At 38.1% G+C, this 20,954-nt stretch overlaps 1 protein-coding gene across 9 annotated transcripts in view; it reads left to right on the forward strand.

The window, feature by feature from the left end:
- TLE1 (TLE family member 1, transcriptional corepressor) overlaps nucleotides 1-20,954 on the forward strand; it is a 73,770-nt gene that overhangs the window by 40,014 nt on the left and 12,802 nt on the right. For 2 of the 9 annotated variants that reach the window (XM_050912691.1, XM_050912692.1), the window contains exons 7-14: nucleotides 2,208-2,412; nucleotides 3,152-3,168; nucleotides 11,326-11,442; nucleotides 14,578-14,631; nucleotides 16,146-16,298; nucleotides 17,127-17,271; nucleotides 17,986-18,176; nucleotides 19,586-19,662. In XM_050912691.1, the coding sequence (XP_050768648.1) occupies nucleotides 2,208-2,412; nucleotides 3,152-3,168; nucleotides 11,326-11,442; nucleotides 14,578-14,631; nucleotides 16,146-16,298; nucleotides 17,127-17,271; nucleotides 17,986-18,176; nucleotides 19,586-19,662 (959 nt within the window). Of the gene's footprint in view, nucleotides 1-2,207; nucleotides 2,420-3,151; nucleotides 3,169-5,741; nucleotides 5,751-11,325; nucleotides 11,443-14,577; nucleotides 14,632-16,145; nucleotides 16,299-17,126; nucleotides 17,272-17,985; nucleotides 18,188-19,168; nucleotides 19,173-19,585; nucleotides 19,663-20,954 lie in introns of all 9 variants that reach the window. The other 7 variants (XM_050912699.1, XM_050912700.1, XM_050912696.1 and 4 more) reach the window with 6 other exon arrangements.

Below are 20,954 nucleotides of genomic sequence, written 5' to 3' on the forward strand. Positions count from 1 at the left end.
GACAGCAGAAAAGTGAAAGATTAGCAGGTCCAGTTCAGACTTCTTCAGTGTCAGTCAGTTGTGTCTACATAAACTTATAAACAGCTGAAGGCATGTCTTGGGATGGGGTTATGAGACATAAAAGTGTAGGGGCACAGTAGTTATCTAAATAGTAATAAATTAAGTCATTCATATGCCAGCAGATGTTATGCAGGTATTGCTGACAGTTTGTCTTGAAGAGTCTTGGGACTTATGGAAGCAGATAAAATATTTTTGGATTATTTTGAGTTGAGTTACTTTGGAGTAACTTGTGAAGTATTGTGAGCTTTAGTCTAGGTATGATTTCAGTAGCTGTCAGCAGTACTGTAACAATTTTGCCTGCTCTTACAGGACCACTAACATTCACCAGGTCAAACTCTCATGTCTAGCTGAGCTCATCCTGTTCAGACATTTGCTTATCTGTCTTCTCTTTGATCCCATGAATTGGGTGGTACTCCAGCTTTTTTCATGGTATCTACCTTCAGCAGAGGGATGGTGGAGCGTGGCCAAGGTGGAGAGGTTTGTTCTGTCTTCTGTTCGTATGCCCAGGCACAAGGAAGCACGAAAAAGGCAGAAAATCTGTTTACCTGCAGCAGACTAAAGGGGAGCTATGACTAAACTAAAGATGGTTTTTGAAGCTTAATTTTCTAAATAAATCTGTGCTGAGCACTTTGGACAAAAAAAATAGTCAACTGAACTTGGAAAATATTAATAAAACCATAACAACTTTTAACTAGAAAATATCTTAATATTTAAACTATGGGGAAGTCATTGCATTAAAAGGACTCTGTTTCGAAAATTGTTTACAGGTTATTTTGCCAGATTGGTTACAGGGTTGTATGTCCACTCATTATGATACTGATCTTGCAAGCTGCTTTTGAAACAGATGGAGGTATTTTAATTCATTAATACCATGTTTCTTGTTGGGAATTCCATGATCTTAATGATGCTATCTGGAATACCTGGATTTTAAGCTCAAAGTTGGCTCCTGTCGTGGTTTAACCCCAGCCAGCAACTAAGCACCACGCAGCCACTTCCCCCTTCCCCCTCCCAGTGGGGTGAGGAGGAGGAAAGGAAAAAAAAAAAAAAAGTAACTCGTGGGTTGAGATAAGAACAGTTTAATAACTGAAGTAAAATATAATACTAACAATAGTAATAATGAAATAGAATAATAGTAATGAAAAGGAATATAACAAAAAAAAGGAAGGGGGGGGAAAGAAAAAAAGTGATGCACAATGCAATTGCTCACCACCCGCTGACCGATGCCCAGTTAGTTCCCGAGCCGTGATCCGCGCCTCCCGGCCAACTCCCCCCTGTTTATATACTGGGCATGATGTTCCATGGTATGGAATACCCCTTTGGCTAGTTCAGGTCAGCTGTCCTGGCTGTGCTTCCTCCCAGCTTCTTGCACACCTGCTTGCTGGCAGAGCATGGGAAACTGAAAAGCCCTTGGCTTAAGATAAGTGCTACTTAGCAGCAACTAAAACAGCAGAGTGTTATCAACATCATTCTCGCACTAAATCCAAAACCCAGCACTGTACCAGCTACTAAGAAGAGAGTTAACTCTGTCCCAGCCGAAACCAGGACAGCTCCTAAACACAGTGTTAGTTCATGAATAATTTTTTTTTTCCCCGAAAGCTTGGCTAGAATAAAGTATAAATTTAACTACACTAAATATGAAATTGAGCAGTGTCTGTTAGGTTTTTTAATATTCAAAATAGAAACCTACTTACTGTTTCCAAATCGGGGGAAGAGAGGGGGATGAGTTTAAATGAGTTGTGCCAGTGAAACTTGTGTTTTTTTTTCCCAGAGCAGTGATACTCCTTTCTATAGAAAGGGAAGGGTATTCGGGCCTTCAGCTGCTGCTGGCTGTTTGTCACTGGTGACGCTGTGGCAGGCAGTAGCTGCCCAAAACAACCTGCAGTAGTTGAACCTATTCCTTAGGCTGCAGAACAAGTATCCAGCTAGCTGGTTTTGTTTTATGGGACATGAGCGGAGCTATCCACAGACAGCATGATATAATGCAGTATGTATAATGTGGTGGGACAAAGAGGAGAGGCTAGATTTAAAACAAACAAATGAAAAAATCCACTGTTGATTCTCAATAATTAACCAAACTTCTCCCTTCTCCTTCCCAAACTATGTGCTACATGTTGTTCTTCTGGGGATGATGACACCGCTGGGAACAGCAGCAGCAGTTGCAGGCTCAACATCTCTCCCATGGCCATGGACCTCCAGTGCCTCTAACACCGCATCCATCAGGACTTCAGCCTCCAGGAATCCCTCCACTCGGAAGCAGTGCTGGCCTTCTTGCCCTTTCTAGTGCTTTGGGTGGGCAGTCTCACTTGGCAATAAAAGATGACAAGAAGCATCACGATGCAGAACACCACAGAGGTGAGAGGCATGGCAGGCCTGATTAGGACATTGTCAAATTTGCGCATTGCTGCAAATTATGTGCATCTCTAAAGAATTCAAGTTATATAGAATGAGAAAAAACTGTTGGCAAACTTAAAAATGTCTGCATATATACCACTGAAGCAAAATTCAGCTTTGAAGTTTTCAGTATTTTAAAAGGGGATCGCTAGGTGTCACCTGCTCTATAGTCCACAGGGCATTTTGACATCCTGGTAAATGCTTAGTTGTACACCAGTGGCCTGCACCATATTGTGGAAAGCTGTTAAACCGCATAATGGGTAATTTTTTTCAAAGAAAGTAATGTTGTTAAATGGGTGGGTGGGAAGGTAGGGGGAACGAGAAGTTAAATTTTGAAGTGAATGTGTTCAAAGATTTAGATAACTGCGTCTGTTACTTTAGTTTCATAGGCTTAAATTCTAGTACGCAATTAAATATGGGGCAAAATTGCACTTGACTAATTTTTGAAAAGAAAATAATTTATTCTGTCATGAAATAAAACTAGGCTTTGTGTATGGTTAAACTGTAAATCATGTTTACAAAATACTGTAATTTTCAGGAAATCACTGTATTAGGAATGTGCAATGACTTATATAAATAAAAGCCATTTTAAAACTGTTCACGGCTTGTGTTCTAATTTTTTTCCCCCTTTTTTATTTCTGTTCTTGCCTCTGTGTCTGAACGGGCATGTCTGTGCATTTCTTGGTTACTGCGGGAGCAGACAGAGAGCCGGGCACAGTAAGTACCAACATTCCTGCTCATGTTTCCACTTCTACATAATGTAATAATCAGACGTTGCACTGTTTGTCTGTTTTGTCTTCCTTTTAGTCAGTTTCATGATACTAGGCATGTGTGTTTTCTGTTAAGATATCTCTTGGTTTATGCAGAACACCAAGTCATTTGTTTGGATGACTGTATGAATCAGGTTTGTTTCTGAGCAGAATGATGTTGGGGAAGCTTGAACTTCAGTTTGCTTATTGGGGGTGGGGGGGAAGCTGCAAATCAAACAGAACGTTGACTGCAAGTTAAGATTTTTCCTGTAGGATTTTCAGGAATTAGAATTGCAGAATGGGTTAGAAATTTAAAATTCATATGTCATGATGGTGTTTGGCCCTAGGATTTTCTTTAGCTGAATCTGTTTAAGCTGTACTAATGTCTTTACTGCTTAATTTGTGCTTCAGGTATAACTTCCATAGCGCTACTTTTTTCCATTTAGACATAGGCTGTAATAGAATTGGTCTAAGACAATCTTATCTGAAAACCAGCCAACGAACTACTTTGTTACAGCTTTTTATACTGTTGTGTTTTGAGTGATACTGCTATATTAATCTGTTGGAGATGGGCGTGTGCAACTTTCATGTCATTTCAAGTAACAAAGCTAATTCTGCTTGTTGATGTCATAGGTGAATTTGGGCTCTATTTTGTTTGTTTTTTCTCAATTAGAAAAGACAAGAACTAGGAAAAATTATTTGACAAATATCTTTACAGTACTAAACTTCTGATTTTTATTGCTGCCTTTTTTTTTAATACTAGGGCTTGACAATTATTTACTGGAAGCTACCTGCATATCTTTTGTGGCAATCTGTTTTGATTCTAGATTACTAAGCAAGAAGCATTCGTTTCAGCTTGTTTAATGTTATTAATGATAGTGTAACTGTGGAAATAATTTTAAGCTGGGTTTTCCCGAAGCCTTAGACTTAAGGACATATTTCTTTGAGTGATGTTAGTCAAGTGCAGGATTCTCAACAACTTTTAAGAGCTAAGGAAGGAGGTTTGCAGTGTGTGTCTGTGTCCATGTGCACACACATGTGGACAGGTGGGAGTGATGACTTTGTGTTTCACTTTAGTTGTTGTGTTTCCTGTCCTTGCTCTCTTCCCATCCTCCCCTGCCCTGTCCATCATGTACTTTGCTAAAGGGTTTTCGAGTTTAAAATCAGATGCTTGACAGTGTTGTGAAATTCGGACTCTGAATTCATCTTGTAGCTGAGAGTCGTTCTTGCCTATGGAATTTTTGACAACTGTCAAAAATTAAACCCGGCTTTTGTGTTGTGGGAGGTTTGCAATATCACTTGCTTAGTTTACTCTACATGTCAATTGTATTTAATTAAAGTACATAAAATTGTCACTGAAGTTAATTCTGTCTCCATATGTGTAACTCGTGATTGCTTGGTTAATATCTGCAGTAAGCTTTTTTATGCTGGGTTTACCACTAAGTAACCTTTAAACAATCTGAGGCTTATTTCATAAAACAACTTTGCTGTATGGATATACTGAGTTCAGGTTATTACACTATGGTGGCCATAGTTTCTTTTTGGTCCTGGTGGAGAATAATACTTCATAATTTAAATTTTGATAGCTGAATACAGGTGAACTTAAACTTGAACTTAGAATTGTTTAAATACAGTGTTGCATTAGAATCTTGGCTTAACAGTAAATGATATCTTCAGTGAAAGAATCATAATTCAACTGATAGTCAGGTTCAAATCTGTGGCTAAAATGATTAACTGGGAAGGATTTGCTCTTTGAACTTCTCTAATTCTCTTGTATTTTTAATGAATTTCTTTTTAATTTAAAATATATTTTTAATTATAATATAAAATTGGTCACAAGTACACAAGGCCTACCAGCAGGTCTGTTTAATTATTACACGTGGTTCCAACTGAGCAGTAGGCTCTTATTTTACAAATTACTTTATAACATCTGGGTCACCAAGATAAGATCAATTTGGTTTTCAGAGTAACATTTGGTTTTAAATTGAGTTTTTTTGACATAACTTTGAGTTAAAGTATATTGTGGCATATTATGTGAGCATATCCATTTATAAATGAGATCTGGTTTTATTTTTTTAAAGTCTCCTTAGGCAAATAAGCAGTCATGAGCTTTTATGTATTGTATGTTTAGAAATACTTCATAATGCAGTGAGATTCATGTATTTATAAAGGAATATAAAGATGTAGTGATTTCATTATTCTTGATTGTGATCAGTGTTCGTTTTACCTACTTTTGCTATATTTAAATGGCAAGGCCTACATTTTTCTTTTTATATTACTTAAAGTTTCAGGAAGTAAAATGAATGGAAGTTCTTTGTAAATGCACGTTTGTGAAATATGTAATAGTTAAGTTAGTAATAATAGTATGTTTCATATATGAACTGCTAAAATTATTTGGTCAAAATTAAATTATAGGACTACATGGATTACGGCAGGTGGGTTTTGGCTGATATAGCTCTAACTATCCAAAACTGGGTCATATTATTGTGGGAATGCTGGCATCCCTGCTATTGTGACACAGTCTGGCTGCAGGTAATGAAGCCAGGCAAAGTAAGCAAGTTTTGCAACTGAAGCTGAATAAAGTTTTGGGAGACATCAATACAAAAGAACTTTGATGTCACATTTTTTTCTGTAGGGAAAATACTGGCAACATTTTTCAAACTCATCTTGTTTCATTTGTCACGTGTCTTCCCACTATTCTAGCATCCTGTTTGGACAGCATAGAAATGCAAATGTTCTGAAGCGCTCTATTGTATCAGTAATAATTTGTAGACAGTGAAATCTGACTTCATTATGTGCTTGGGATTTACATTAAGGTTCGTGTTTATCTTTTGTCCTCATGAAAAACATTGAGCTTGTTTTCTAAGACTTAGGAAGTACTCATAAATTTTCCAAGAAACTTTTTTGCCTTCATTGTTAAGCATAAATGTTGCTATTGTTTTGTGAAGCAAATGCTCTTTTCTTACAGCAGAAAAATATTCTGTGTCCTTAGTGCTCTGTCCTACTCTTCCCCTCCCAGTCTTGGAGGAAGGGGGCATGCACACTTGAATGCTGCTTTTTGGTTGATACTATATGCAAGCTGGTTTTGGTTCGTGTTTTAATTCTTTTAAATGGGGGGGAAAAATCATAAAAAGAATTATATGAAAATGTAGGGTACTCTTCAGTGTAGCACACGTATGCTTCTTGGCCTTTGTGAAGAAAGTAGTATTTTCCATTATATAGCTTGTAATCGAAAAACTTGAATTTCTTTAATCAGTTATATCTTCTTTTTATTGGCTCTGTCAACTTAAAAATGTCAAATCTTACAGTCTTTATGGATGCAAACCACAAATTAGCTTCAGCCGGAGTTGCTCGCACAGAAGAGCTGTAGGATGCTGTGTTGCAGTTTAGTTTGTAGCTGATACAAAGCAGCGTGAGGCTGATGACGAAGGACAAGAAGATTGGGGTGGTCTCGTATAAATTTTTATGGATACTGATTCTGATAAACATTAGCTAGAAAATACTGAAATCAACAGAAGCCTTATTCTCTGTTAATATCTCCCGATTATTGAAACGTGGAAAGTGAGTCAAATCCATTTAGGGTTCTAGATTTCCTTGTTCCCAATATGAACATACTAGTTTAAATGTAACTTAAAATGATGGGTGGAAAGAGGGCAAAGTCAGTAGCTTTCCATGACTGGTAATTTAAAACAAAACCTACTGACTTTATAAGTCAACTTTTGGGTTGTTCATATGTGTGTCTGCAAGAAGCATATTCAACAAATGGAAGTTAATGATTCTTGAGTTAAATAACTTTGAGTGCAATCTTCTTGTGCCTTGCTGGGGGATGGTTAAGTGCTAGTCCCTCTTAGAATGCCCACTATATTCCTATCAGTGAGTCCTGACAATGAGCAGAGCAGCAGGACTGCTGAGCTGTTTTGGTTGTAGATGTTAGACTTGATGCTGTTTTGCCTGCTCAACAAAGGATTGCATTTGTTCCTGTCTACATACGAATAGCTGTAGATAGCACTTGTGTGTGGTGCAGCAGCAGCACAGGTCCAGTGTAGTGATTAAATCAACACAGCGGCCCTGCTTGGTGACACGGGTGAGTGCAAGTTGTTAGCTGTAATAACTGGCTGTAATGGCAGGTGGGTGCAGTTGGTTCGGATGTACAGCAAGTCAGTGAATGGCCAAGCACAGAGCAAGTGTGTGCATGTATCTTTGGGGGAAGAGGGGAGCGAGAGGGATAAGGAGCCCAGCACTAGAGGAGATCTTAATTGGGACCAGGTGTAGTTGAACCATGAGCACAGATGTGATGTAAATACTGTTATTTAATTGCTGTAATGATCAGCATGAAGTTAATTGTCAGTTCTGTATGTTCTAGTGAGTTGTCTGTGCTGTATTGTAACTGGGGCTAAATGAGATACTGTGGGCTCTCAGCCTGTACCTCTGGCACACATACTTGTGGTTTGGAAGTAGTTCCTGTGGGGAATGGCATGGCAGTCGAAGAAGTGCATTTGAATAATGTGCATTATATTCCTAATAGGGAACCTGCCTTCTCTCTGTGCATCATGACTAGGTTTTTGTTTCACACTTGCTGCTGGTGGTTTCAGTGTTTAACTTCTGCTGGCAGCAAAGTTGCTTTAGGATCCCAAGTTGCCTGTTACACAGCCCTTACGCAGTCTGGTAACTCTGACAGGAAGTGGTGCTACATCAGGCTTTTTTTCTTCTTTCGGGGCTTACTTGAAGAAAAGGGGTTCATGTGAATAAATTTTGAATTTTCAGAAGAAAAAGAAAACATTTACATAAAATTGATTTTGACTATTTGTTCTGATCTGAGATTCATGATTTACAGATTTTGCATTGGTAATCCCTAATAAATTGAACTGCCAGTTTGAAAGCAAGGATTATCCTCAATTATGCGTCTAGTCTGTTGAAATTAAGACAAAATGCAAACTGGTGTCATGCAGTTTCTCTTTAGGAAATCAACTATGCATACATGTATCTTTTTGCCCTCTTTGTACAAACTGATTATCACTGAAGATCAATCCCAACTGAAAATTTCTGTAGCATTATTAAAAAATGCATATAAGTATTATAGGTAAAATAATAATGCTTGTCCTACTTTTGAAAATAAGTCAGATGTTAGTAGGCCTGGTAGAAGAACTAAACAGATTATTTATTTTTAAAAAGAAGATAAGGAGAACTCTATCATTGTGAAGCTGTTGCTACTGTTTCCTCGCTGGCCCTATGCTTGATAGTGAACATACGGCGAATATAAACTCTACCAGAGCTGAAATGAGGAAAGGTGGCTTTTAGTAGGCTGTCCTCGCTGTTCCCTGAACCTTAACATTACGTCAGTAAGAGATCTCAGCAGCCCAAGGCTTATATGATCATCTGTTTTCCCAGTTCTTGTTTGTATTTTCATTTATTTCCTTTGTTACTTTAGTGTTCTGTATCCACCATATGCACTACTTAAAAACATGCATATTTTCATATTGTTGAATGAGATCTTACACAATTGGTGGTTTGAATTATGGTAGTAGGTTACAGTAGCAAGCTATTTTTTCATCAAAAGTTATACTTTACCTGATTTTTAGTCACAAGTGTTAGAACTTGCTTGGACTCCTAAGGGAAACAAAACAGTAACTTTTTAATTATTGAGTTTACTGGTAAATTTTGCCGGAGTAACAGCACGATCTTATTTGCAGCTGCCAGTGTAGCTATTGTGGAATAAGCTGCTCTACAACAGCTTCTAGCATGGATGCTCTGATTTCAGAGAACAGTGCTTTAAATTAATGTGGTAAGTTAGAGAAAGGCAGTGTAAATATGACCATAGAGGAGATGTTTTGCAGAAAAGGCTTGTGAGGACTGCAGATTATTATTACATGTTTATGTGATAAGTAAGCCATCAGTCTTTTGAGGAAAAATCAAATCTAATAATCTTGTTTGGCATTTAGGACACAGTGGGAGCTAGGTATACCTAGGAGTTCCTAGGTAAGTTTCACAGTATTGAAACTCTACAAGGCAAACTGTACAGAATATTGTCAGCATTGTCTAAGTAGACTTTACATTAAACCAGAAGAAAAATCAGTCGTTGTAGTTACATGTATTTGATGCCAAAATTTGCAAGCTGTTCCCTACACTTCTGTGTAGTAAGTTCAAATAGCAGGGTTGCTAAATTTTTCCCAGCTGCTGCGCCTTTACCACCTTTCTGTTATTCACTCTTAATTTTGGCAATTTAAAATATGAAACTGGGTTTACTCACTTTACTACATTTGCCTTCATTGTTTTATTCTAGCCCTTCAATAGTAAAATAGATTTTTTTAATGATTTTTGTTAAGGGAAGTATCTTAATGAAAAGACTTTCCTCCTTCTTAAGAAAAGACATTTGCAGTACTCAAATCTGTGGTCAAGTTTGAATTGACAGCTTGCTTCTTAAGTTGTTTTTACTGCTACAGACATGATGGATTCAATATTTAAATGTTGAAGATGGATTTTAATGTTTTTCAAGCTAGTGAATCCCTGAGTTTGTGTGCATCTGGGAGGGGAGGAAGGGGTTAAATTCTGACTGTATTTGTCAAGGCAATTAGTTCAGTGATCCAACAAGCCCACCTTTTAGCCACAAAACATTGTGGTAAAGACATTATTTTGAGCTTCTTTATACTGAATTTCGTTAGACGCTCCTATATGCTTTATGTAAGCCCCTTGGCATTTGTTTAGCTTGAATAGTCATGAATAAAAGAGCTTAGAGTTGGCTTTAAAGTGCAGCTTCTGAAGTAGGAAAAAGAGGATTCAGATTGCCTTATGTACCCTATTTTGTTTTCCTTCTCCTTGGGACTAAACATTAATGTCTTAGCAAAACTACCGTGGTGTCCTCAGGCTTTAAACAGGAAGCCATTCAGTGCATAGTTCACTGGCTATTAGTATATGTTTATGATACATTAAGAGTAAATATCTCTGGCTCTTGGGTAGGTCTAAGTATTTCCTTTAAGAGCTTACACTTATAGTATATATGTCGGTATTAAGCTTTTCTCGTGTGAGAGATACGTGTGTGCGTGTAAACACGTATTTACTTATATATTTATGTGAGCATATATTTATTTATGTAAGCATGTACTTGGCTTTTAGGAACTAGGCTTAGGAGGTCTTTGTGAAAGGAGATTTTTTTCTCAAGTCATTCAGTATTGTTCACAGCATTAACACATCACTGAACAAATTGCCCTCTTGCATATGCTAATCCTGCACTTAAAAGAACTCATTGTAACACGTTTTAATGCCTTAGCTGGAATGGAGATGGAGATGGGAATCGCAGGCATGTCAAATTGTCATGTGACTGAAAAATGTCTAAAATACCTTTCTCTTTGGGTCAACAGTTTGTACTTAGCATAACTTAGCATGAATGAAGGCAGTCCGTGTAGTTTGAGGAAAAGATTAGTCTTTGCTTTTGTCTTTTGTGTGTGTGTTGGCCTCAGTTTTTCAGATCAAGTCTGATTAAACAACGCTTTAGCCTTAATTTCACACTAGTAGTGAATGTTATGCTGGAAGTAAAAATATTTGATCTTTGTTTGCAGTACATTTGTTGAAGGCATCCAATTGGAGTTTACCGCAGCTAACAAATGATTACTGCATAACATTATTTGGTAAATACTTGTTATTTTAAGAGTTAAAGGCAAGTTGCTGTGTATCTGTCCATGCCTGCAGGTGTAGACGTACCAAAGCCTCATCTATTTATGATGGTCTAGAAGGGAGCAATCAATCAGATTATATTTAGTAAGTCTCTTCTATTATATGAGATCTGTATATTAAAAAGGAAAAAAAAAAATCATTGTTACCTGCTCATGAATAAACAGCAAGCCTGCTTCTCCTAAACAATAAATTCAGTTGAATTAATTAGTTAAATAGATGGTGACTGACAAGTGAACTAAACTTTTGGTAAGTTCAACAATGAAAAGCCAAGCGTTTTAGAATGCATGAAGCTGTACATGTTTGCCTGGAGGCATGCCTTGAGTTGAATTAAATGGAATGAAGGACTATGTAGGTATCATGTTTTTAAAGCATCTATCGCATCCAATTTGAGTTTTTAAGCATATATGAAGGAATCGTGAAAGGAATTTTTGATTGACCTTGTTTTTTGTATTTACAGAGTAATTCTCTGTTGGTCCCGGACAGTCTGCGAAGCACAGATAAACGCAGGAATGGCCCTGAATATACCAATGACATCAAAAAGAGAAAGGTGGATGATAAGGATTCCAGCCACTATGTAAGCAAATCTGTGTCAAAGGAATGATTAATTTATTTGCACATACTGTGCTTGTATGAGGAGTAAAAGAGCTGTGAAGAACAAGGCAATGTGTTTCCTATGGCTGATGTAGTACATGAATATATATGTCAGAGAGACCATTATTCATGTTGTGGGAAGAGTAGTGACTCAATAGTTTGGGCTATTGTCAGGTAATACTCCTCAACAGGAAATAATGAGCCAGGAGTAACCATTTGGGATTCACAAGTGTTGTGGGACATTTCTCAGAGTTTGAGCAAGAGATCCTTTCTGGACTGCTCTAAAACCTGCAGGTTTGTTTGAAATGGAGGATTTTGTTGATTTGGGGGGTTTTAGTACATTTTTCTGAGACTAGCTGTTACCGTGTTGAGTAATAATTACCATTGCAAATTGCATATGTTATGAGGCTGCACCAACTTCCTAAAGTTTGCTTTTGGTTGATATGGCAGTTTCAGCAGAAAGCAAATTGAAATATAAAAAGTTCACTGCTTCTTTTCTGCATTTTTGACTAGCTTGCTTGTTGCTTGGTTTTGAAGAGACTCTTCAGTACAACAGTGTGGCGTACATGAACCTCAAAAGGTTCACGCAGGCTTTCAACTTCAAGTCTAAATGCTCAGCCAATCACAGGGTGATAGCTGAACAGGCTTTAGAGACTAGGACTGGTGTGAAAGAGTACTGAAAAGCACAACTTTCACAGGAGACACTATTCTTTGACATAGCAATAATGTGACAGATTGTCTGGTTTATATGAATCTAATCACTAAGTACTTCCTGGTTACTGAAACCCAAGAGAAGATCAGGTGCCACAATTTCCTCAGTATTTGGTAGGGTAATTACTCTCCACTTGGACCCAGAGTATGTCTGAGTAGCTATTGGATATCCCTGGAGCTACTGACAGTGGATGGGGTTACTTTCCCCTTTCTGTACATTGTGGTGTTGTAGTACTGTTAATGGTTTTGCAAGTTGTATTTCCACCACTTTCTAATAATCTTGTTTTGATTAGAGAAGGGTTTGGCAAACTTCCCCATGCTACTCCCTCAACTTTGAGGGTTTGATATTCTATGGTCATTTTTCATTTTAAATATTTGAAGATTAAGCATTCTTAAGCTACATTTGATATTTAAAAAAAAAAGGAAGAAAAAGCTTAACTTGCTTGGTTTTCTTGTATTTCTGCTGGAAAGAAGTAGAAAGGATATTATTGCACTGTAGAAGCAGTTTGTTTTAATCCACACTTTAAATGTGTGGTTCTGTTTGCTTGAAATGGATTTTACAGATAAAGGCAGCATCAAAATAAAGAATTGAGCAAAATAAGGATATTTGAAAGTTCCAGATTTATTCTAGCCTGGAAGAAGATCTTCCTTTTTAAAGGTTCCCCGATTCTGCAAACACAGTGCTGCTGATTTCGAGCTCATTTTAGATGAGGCCCTTGTAGGGACAAGGAAGTACCCCTTTTGTCGGAAGGGAGATAAACAAGTTGTAGGAATTGCTGCTTTTGGAAATAAGATGCAAAATGCAATTTTTTTTTCTCTTTGACTTCTGACTAATTTTCATGTTAGCACCTGTATTGTTTCAACCTGTGGGTTTGTTAGTGAGGAGAATCTTCTGATATTAATAGTACCTATAGGAGATGCTTGTGATAGTCCCAGTAAATTTCTGTTTCTCAAGATGACAAAGTCAGTGGAGTACACGTAATCATTGCTTGGCAGCTATTTTTGCCCTCCTCAGGGGCGGTATTTCTGGTGAACAAGTGTCCCACCTACTGTGCTCCCACATGCTCAAATGTGTTCTAACCTGTTCTTGCCTTCCGGGTGCTTCATACTTCTCAAGAGGTGGCAGATAACTGGGGCTGAAGCTTTCCTGTTCCTTCTTCTTTTGCACCCTTTGGTTGGACAGCTTCCTGAGTGGCAAATAGAGCCACCATTCTGTCTTCAATAGCACTCTTGGGTCCCTAATATGTTTACGATATTTCTTGGAGCAATATTCAGCTGCTAAAGCAGAAGGGAAGGGTTGAAACTACCTGTTGGGGTGTTCGGGGTTTTGGTTTTTTGGGGTTTTTTTAAACATTTATGGCCTGAAGTGAGAGGAAGGAACTGGTGTTTTACTTTCTGTCTGCCAGTGTTAAGTGTGATTGCCCAGACACTTTGAAAGCAAGAGATAGGGGATAGTTTGAGCAATCTTGTATGTCTGATTTGTTTGCCTAGAAACTTTTTAACTAGAAGTATTGTTATTGGAAATGTCAAACTTGCCCACATGAAAATTTTAAGTTTTGTCATTCACTTGATTTTTTTTTTTTTGTCTGTTTGTTTTTGAGTTAGGACTCACCTTCTGGTTGAACCACCATGGTGCACTGCAGAAATCACTAGACCACTGTGTATCATAGAATGTGTCTACTGGGGCATCCCAGCCCATTTTGGAGATAGGGACCAAGAGGCACTTGAGTAACAGCTATTGTGAGGCACTAGAGCAGCTCAGGTGAACACAGATTTATGTGAAACAGTCAAAATGCAGCTTGACAAGCCACAATAAAACATTTCCGTTTAGGAATGTCAAAGTATTTTAGTTTTGTTAGGCAGAAATGTTGAAGTGCCTTGGCATTCACTTCTGAAGCTTTTTCTTCCCCAGAATTTTCCATTTCAAAACTTTCCTTTCTGGAAAAGGAGAGAAATTGTCCTATCACTTTGAGGAAGTTGATTCGTCAAACAAATGCCAAAAAGCTCCAGTTTTCTGAGATCTGTTGTTTTTTTAGGTATGCACAAGCAGTAATTTCCGTAAGATTAACATGTAAGATTAGCATATGAACGCAATGAGTTTCTCTTTTTAGGAGCAGTGATAACACTGTTTATGATGGTAATAAGAAGGGGTTTTGGACCATCTTGCACTGATGGTGAGACCACCACCTTTCAACTAGTTCTACCTTATTTGGGTTTTATTATTGAAGCAGAAATAAGGTGTTGTGTTCCTGTTTTCATTGTTTTCCCTATTGCTAATGAGTTAATGAAAGGCTGTTTGTTTTTTGTTTAGGAAAAACAAAAAATGTCTGAGTAGATGCGTAGTCTTTCTCTCTGGGCTCTTAATGTACTAATTGAAATGAACACTATATTTATTTATTTTTAATAGGACAGTGATGGGGACAAGAGTGACGATAACTTGGTTGTAGATGTATCCAATGAGGTAACTTTTTTCATTTTTGTAGTCTTGACGTTTGCCCAAAGGTTAAAGGAAAAGTGCATTAGATGTTAGAAGAAAAAGAATCCTCTGTGTGGATATGTTAAAATATTCACAGCTTCTCCTTTTTGTTAGTACTGCAGTTACTATGTCTTCCGCTGAGCTTTATCTGGTTGCCCTCTCGGCTTTTCCTTCTGCTGCTTTGTCCAGGTCTGTTCCCTCTGCAGTTATGTTCTGACGCTTCACAGCTACTCCGTCATGGAGAGAGTTGTGGTGAGATGCAGGTGGAGGTCTGAGGTTTTCAAACTCCTGTCTTCAAATGAAAAAGGAAGACAATACCTAACCTTGTATTTAATAGTAGGAGTATTATTAAAAACATTTTTGGTACCTTAAAAATTACTAGTATTTTAACGTCCTATGTTAAAGACAGCTTTTTCCAGAAATGTTTGGTTTTTAGAATGAAGTCAGCTGAAGTCAGAATGAAGTCAGTCAGTTCACAAAATTTTCCAGATGTTGTAGCCACTTTTTTTCTCCTGGGCAGAGATTTGGCAGTGGCATCAAGGTGAAGGGATGGGCCTTCCCTTTTCTTCATCTTTTATTTCATACAACAAAGAGATTTAGGAAGCCTGAATATGATAGCGAGGTTCTTCTGCTCTGTGAAAAGCACAGGGAGAGAAGCTGACAGAGAAGTGTCTTCATGTCAGCCAAGTAGAAAAATGGTATCCAGCTAGGGATTTTAGTAATCCTTTCAGAAGCCCTACTTACAATGAAACTGCTCGATTATCAATCAGTAGACTTAGTGCCCTCTTGTGAGGACTGCTTCCTCCTTGCTGCTATTCTCATGAGTCAAAGGAGCATGGAGAACCTGCAGAGCTCTGGTGGCGTTGTAGCTTGCTGGGCTGGCTATTCTAGGTTAAAGTGAGTGCAGAGAGTGCCTCTGGAAAAGAGAAAGAATCACCTGAGAGGTGATTTCAGTTTTTCCTGTAGATTTAAGTAGCGAGGCAATTGCTGATGGTATTTAGAAAGAAGTGACAGATATTTTGGCATATAAAGCATACGTCTTTATCTCTTCTTCTGAAGATAGAGATGAGCAAGGTTTGTATGGCCTAAAAGAGATTATTGAAATGTTTGTTGTCACTAGCAGCGCGTGGAGAACATACATGGAAAAAACAGTGTAAACTTACTGCAGTTACTGTTGGTCTTTCTTGCTCTTATCACGTCGTGTGTGCTTGCCTTAGTTTGTACTTAGGTATACTTAGATTGCAAGCTCTATGCTTGGAAGCAATTTGTGATTACATGTACTGTAAAATAAAACCAGATTGCTTACTATATGAACTTATTTATGTCTCTAAATTGATGAAGGGATTTCAGCTTTTTTTCTATAGATATAACAAAATGTCTTGTCATTTGAACTTACTGCTTAAATTCTTCTAGTTTTTTTTCCAATAGACTCCTTAGTGGTGTTTGTGTACCAACCCATGACACGGTTCTGTGCTGTTCTTCCCCTTCCTTTGTTTTAGGATCCTTCTTCCCCAAGGGCAAGTCCCACTCATTCACCACGTGAAAACGGTATAGATAAAACCCGCCTGCTGAAGAAAGATGCCTCTAGCAGTCCAGCATCTACAGCCTCTTCAGGAAGTTCCACTTCCCTCAAATCCAAAGAAATGAGTCTGGTGAGTAGCAGTCTGTTGTCCAGATAAATGTTCTTCTTTCTTGTAAAGTCTAACTCTCCATTGTCCTGCACCTACATGTGGCAGAAGTACAAGGCTTTGAATATTTGAACCTGAAATAGACTACTTTTTTCCAGACCTTTGTAGTATTATTCAGCTTTCCTTGTCAGCAATATTTTCTACTTCATTTTGATTTCTTGTATTTCCTACATTTCCGTCAAATGAGTTGCAAATTTATTACAAAGTACAAGAGTTGTTTAAGCATTGTTTATTCTTTCTTGAGCAATAGCTTATGGTTTAACATAGTCTGTATATAGTCACTAAGAAGTTCTCCAGGCTTTTGTTAAACTCTTCTAAATAAGCTGTTACTCTCTGAAAACTTTTCCTGCAGTGTCACTAATAATTTGGTCAGATTCTCTGTAGCTTTTGTGTCACAATTTTTTGATACTATCAACTATGGTGGTATTTTGTTTTTGTACTTAGATTTGCTGTGTCCAATAATAATTGAGACAGTAATGATTTCAAGCTGAAGTAATTTGGTGATGCATACTGTATTGTCCTGAAAAAAAATTAGCTCAGGCATTTTTTTAATGCCAATGGAAGAAGGAAAAATAACTTTCTACGCTTCTTTTCTTATTTTAATTTTGGCAGCAATGAAAAAGGTCATCATTTCTCTCTCACAAGTTAATGTTGTCAGCATTGTGTGGATTTATGAACATTGGCTGAGGGACTAGGTAGTAGGTGCCCAGCATCCCAGCTGCTGTTGTGATAAATTGTATAATGTGGCCTGGATTAAAAATAATACTCATTTAATTTGTTTAATGATACTAGCATGAAAAAGCCAGCACGCCTGTTCTGAAATCCAGCACACCAACTCCTCGAAGTGATGTGCCAACCCCAGGCACTAGTGCAACTCCAGGACTTCGTCCAGGCCTTGGCAAGCCTCCAACAATGGACCCTCTGGTTAACCAAGCTGGTAATGCATTACCTCACGTGTTTTTATGGTTCCAAAATTAATCTTTTTTTACATATGTAGTTCTGTGTGAATGTTAACTGAATGTATTGCTTTGTTCTTGATATCGAGAGAGGGCTTGATGAGAAGCAGATGTTTGGATTATCAAGAGTTTGAATATCTTTCTGTCTCTTATCCTTCTTTGTTTACTTTTGTCTTTATCTTTTTTACAAATAATACAGACACTGAATGCAATATCAAAAGACTTCTCAGAAGTTTCTGGTACTTACTCTGAATGCAATCTCTTCTCCAGCTTTTTGTCTGAGTACTAATATTTGCTGCAGTGTAAATCTTGACAAATGCAGGGGGAAGTTTACTTTTGCTGTTCAGGCTGGTACAGCACAGTTTCTTCAGGCATGAGCTGTGTAAACCATGTCTGTCAGCTTTACTGCTTAATTTGGCAAAGGAGAGATTAATGTAAACAGGGAAATACTACAGAAATGGAAACAGGTAATGCTAGAAGAGATTGTTAGAAGTAATCAGCAAGTTCAGACTTCAGTAGATCTTGTTTACACTGAGTGAAAAGAGGTGGTAGTACTGATAAATTATGACAATGTTTCTTGGCAGTGTGTGCATGTGAGAGGGGAAGGTTAGGTATTGTAGGGGAAAAAAAGGGCTGTTTTCTTCCCTGTATGCAGGAATATATAAATAAAACTACTTGATTTCTTTATTCCGTAGCCGCAGGTTTGCGGACACCGTTGGCAGTACCAGGACCGTACCCTGCTCCATTTGGAATGGTACCTCATGCTGGCATGAATGGAGAGTTAACCAGTCCAGGGGCAGCCTATGCCAGTCTGCACAATATGTCACCCCAGATGAGTGCTGCTGCTGCTGCAGCTGCTGTGGTTGCCTATGGAAGATCTCCTATGGTAGGCCATACGTTGCGTGCAATCTCAGTCATGTGAATTGTGGTTCACTGAGAAGAGCTACATGCTTCATTTAGCACTGTGGAATTCCCAAGTTAGAACAGTGCCAGAGGCTTGATAGCCTCACTGTGTCTTTCACTTTGCTGCGTGGCTGGAGAAACAAATTTACACCTTGAAAACAGAGAATCTCAGTGTATTTATGTATGTTTCCTTTTTTCTTCACTTTCATCAGTGCTTTGACTGATTAATAAATGCCAAAAAATTATTCTATGCTTTAAATGAAAAGGTAGTTTTGGTAGCTACAAAGTTCATTGGTGCTGTGGACATCTGCTGTTCTCTTGCTGAACCAGATTTGTGTTCCATACAGACATACCAAATTAATCTTGAAGCATGTAGAAGTCTTTTTATCTACATCTGTGTCCTTGTATTTTGTTTTTTTGTGGAAATCAACATGAGAAGTCGGTCGGTACATATCTTGGAGCTCTGTGATAAGGTGTGTTAAGAATAGTTGCTGTTGTGGGTGTAGTAAGTAAATGGAGCATAGTAGTTATAGCTGCTGTCGAGCAGAATAACCTAGGGGCCTGATTCTGCAAACATGAGCTTGATGGCAGCTGTATGCATAGACAAGCTTACCTACTTGTAAATTTGCAAGATTGGACTTAAGCTTGTCATCTTCTCATTATTGTAGAAGTGGGCACTTTTTTCAAACTGATAAACAGGGCTTTTATGTGAAAATGTGGAAATTCTAAATAGCATATGTGCTCCTTAAAGCAATAAGAATTTTAACTCAGGTATAGTGTTCAGAAGAAAAACTAAGTCTGTTTGGTCCAGAATTTCTGTTTGGATTATTTGATGTACATATTTATTCAGGGTACAAAAGTTTAGTGGAGTTGCAGTATGTAAAGAGAGCATAGTATATTTAAGCTGTAGACAAATTTGTGTGCACCCTGCAGTATAGCTCTGTGAGAGAGACCTCAGCTGATGTGCCCACACAGTGCAGTGTGGTGCCATGCAGAGATTCTAGCTGGGGCCTGAAGCTGCTTTGCAGCACCGAGCTGTGCCTGCATGGGTACGCGCTAGCTGTCGCAGAGCTGAAGGGTGCTGGCGTGGCTACGTGCCAACGCACCACGGACCCTAATTCCGGGGCTATTCAGTTCAGTTCTGTGCTGACACAGGGGTATTTGTGTTACGCTCAGTGGTGTGAATGCATGATATACATTATTGGTTTTCTATTTGCATATGAGTACTTCTAGCAGAAGCATGCTTAGGGAAAACGTCTTGTTTTTCCCCCCCTATGAAGGGACTTGCAAAAGCCACATTTTGGTTAAATGCATAATATCTTGGGGGTGAAGAAAAGGGGCTTGCTGAATGAGAAATTGCAAGTGTGAGATTAATTCATTTTTCATTGTCAGGTTGGGTTTGATCCTCCTCCTCACATGAGAGTACCTGGAATCCCTCCAAATCTAGCAGGGATTCCTGGGGGAAAACCGTAAGTAACTTTTAACATTTTGGTAACATCTGCAATATCTGGAGAGAATAAAGTTGTCTTGTGTCAGTGAACAAGAATTCCAAAGCGGGTAGTGTCTGGGTGTTCCCAAGAGATTGTTTTAGATTTCTCCTGATAAGAGGTGCAGCATATAAATTCTCAAATGGTAGTTGTCATATCCCCAAACAGGTGTGCATATACCTGTTTCCAAGGAAAAGCTGTTGAAGGTATACTTTAAGGTTTTTTATTTCCTCCTTTCTGGGGGAAGTTAAGGGGACTACAAACTGGTAGACAGTGGTAAAATGTGTAAGGTAAAAACATATTGAAACTAAACTTCGTACTATACTGAGCACAAACGTGTAGTGCAAACTCGCAGACTCCTTGTCTGGCACCTGTTGTATCAGGCGTGAGAGTCTGCAACTGTTGATCACAGCAAGTATTTGAAGCAGTTACTTTAGCAACTGATGCACACCTTGTGTAATGGAGCAAGGTCTTGAAAACGTTTGTGTAAGTGTTGTAACTGGGGAGCAAAAGGATGATGAAGCAGTTGTGCAGCAGGTGTTGCATAGATGTAGGATAACTTTCACAACAGGTTCTTTTTATTTAAAAGTTTTAGTTATTGATGAAGAGGTGGTTAAATAAAATACTTCTGTGATGCTGTGGCTTATAGTTGTTACAATAAAATAAATTCACCAAAACAACATACATCAAATTTTTCACTAATTTGGCTTTGGTGTAGACTGTTGAGACTGAACTCATCCATGTGCAGTAGAGTCATGAGCATGTATGACCTCTTAAAAAATGTGATTATTTTTTAAGTATTTCTGAACAACTAGTCTATGCAGGTACAAACAGAGCATAGACTGCAAATTTGACTAATCTGTTTTCTTGAAGGCAGTGGGGCAGAGAGAACTATAACAGGCTTTTCAACACTGTTAGAACCTACTCTTTGTCCCTTCACACTCGGCATTCAGTCCTGTCTTCTCTTTCAGTAGGAAGTTGCAGTTAGAGTAGTTTATGTATTTACATAATTTTGAAAACTCATGTAACACTTCGCACTCCCTATGCTGGGTGTTCCTGTTACATACTATCTTCTTTACCAATCTGTCACAGTTTAATTTTTCCTTTTGCAGTTTCCAGAAAAATTCAGAAACTATTACTTTTAGGATACTGTCTAAGTTACAGGACACACTGTGGTGGAAGTTATATACACACATATTTCTGTTTGCTTTCACTTTGAACTCCTGTTAATAGCTAGTGATACATTGTAAAGTCAGTCATGCAAACATCCTTAA

Source organism: Gymnogyps californianus, chromosome Z (assembly GCF_018139145.2).
Source record: "Gymnogyps californianus isolate 813 chromosome Z, ASM1813914v2, whole genome shotgun sequence".
Classification (NCBI taxonomy): domain Eukaryota; kingdom Metazoa; phylum Chordata; class Aves; order Accipitriformes; family Cathartidae; genus Gymnogyps; species Gymnogyps californianus.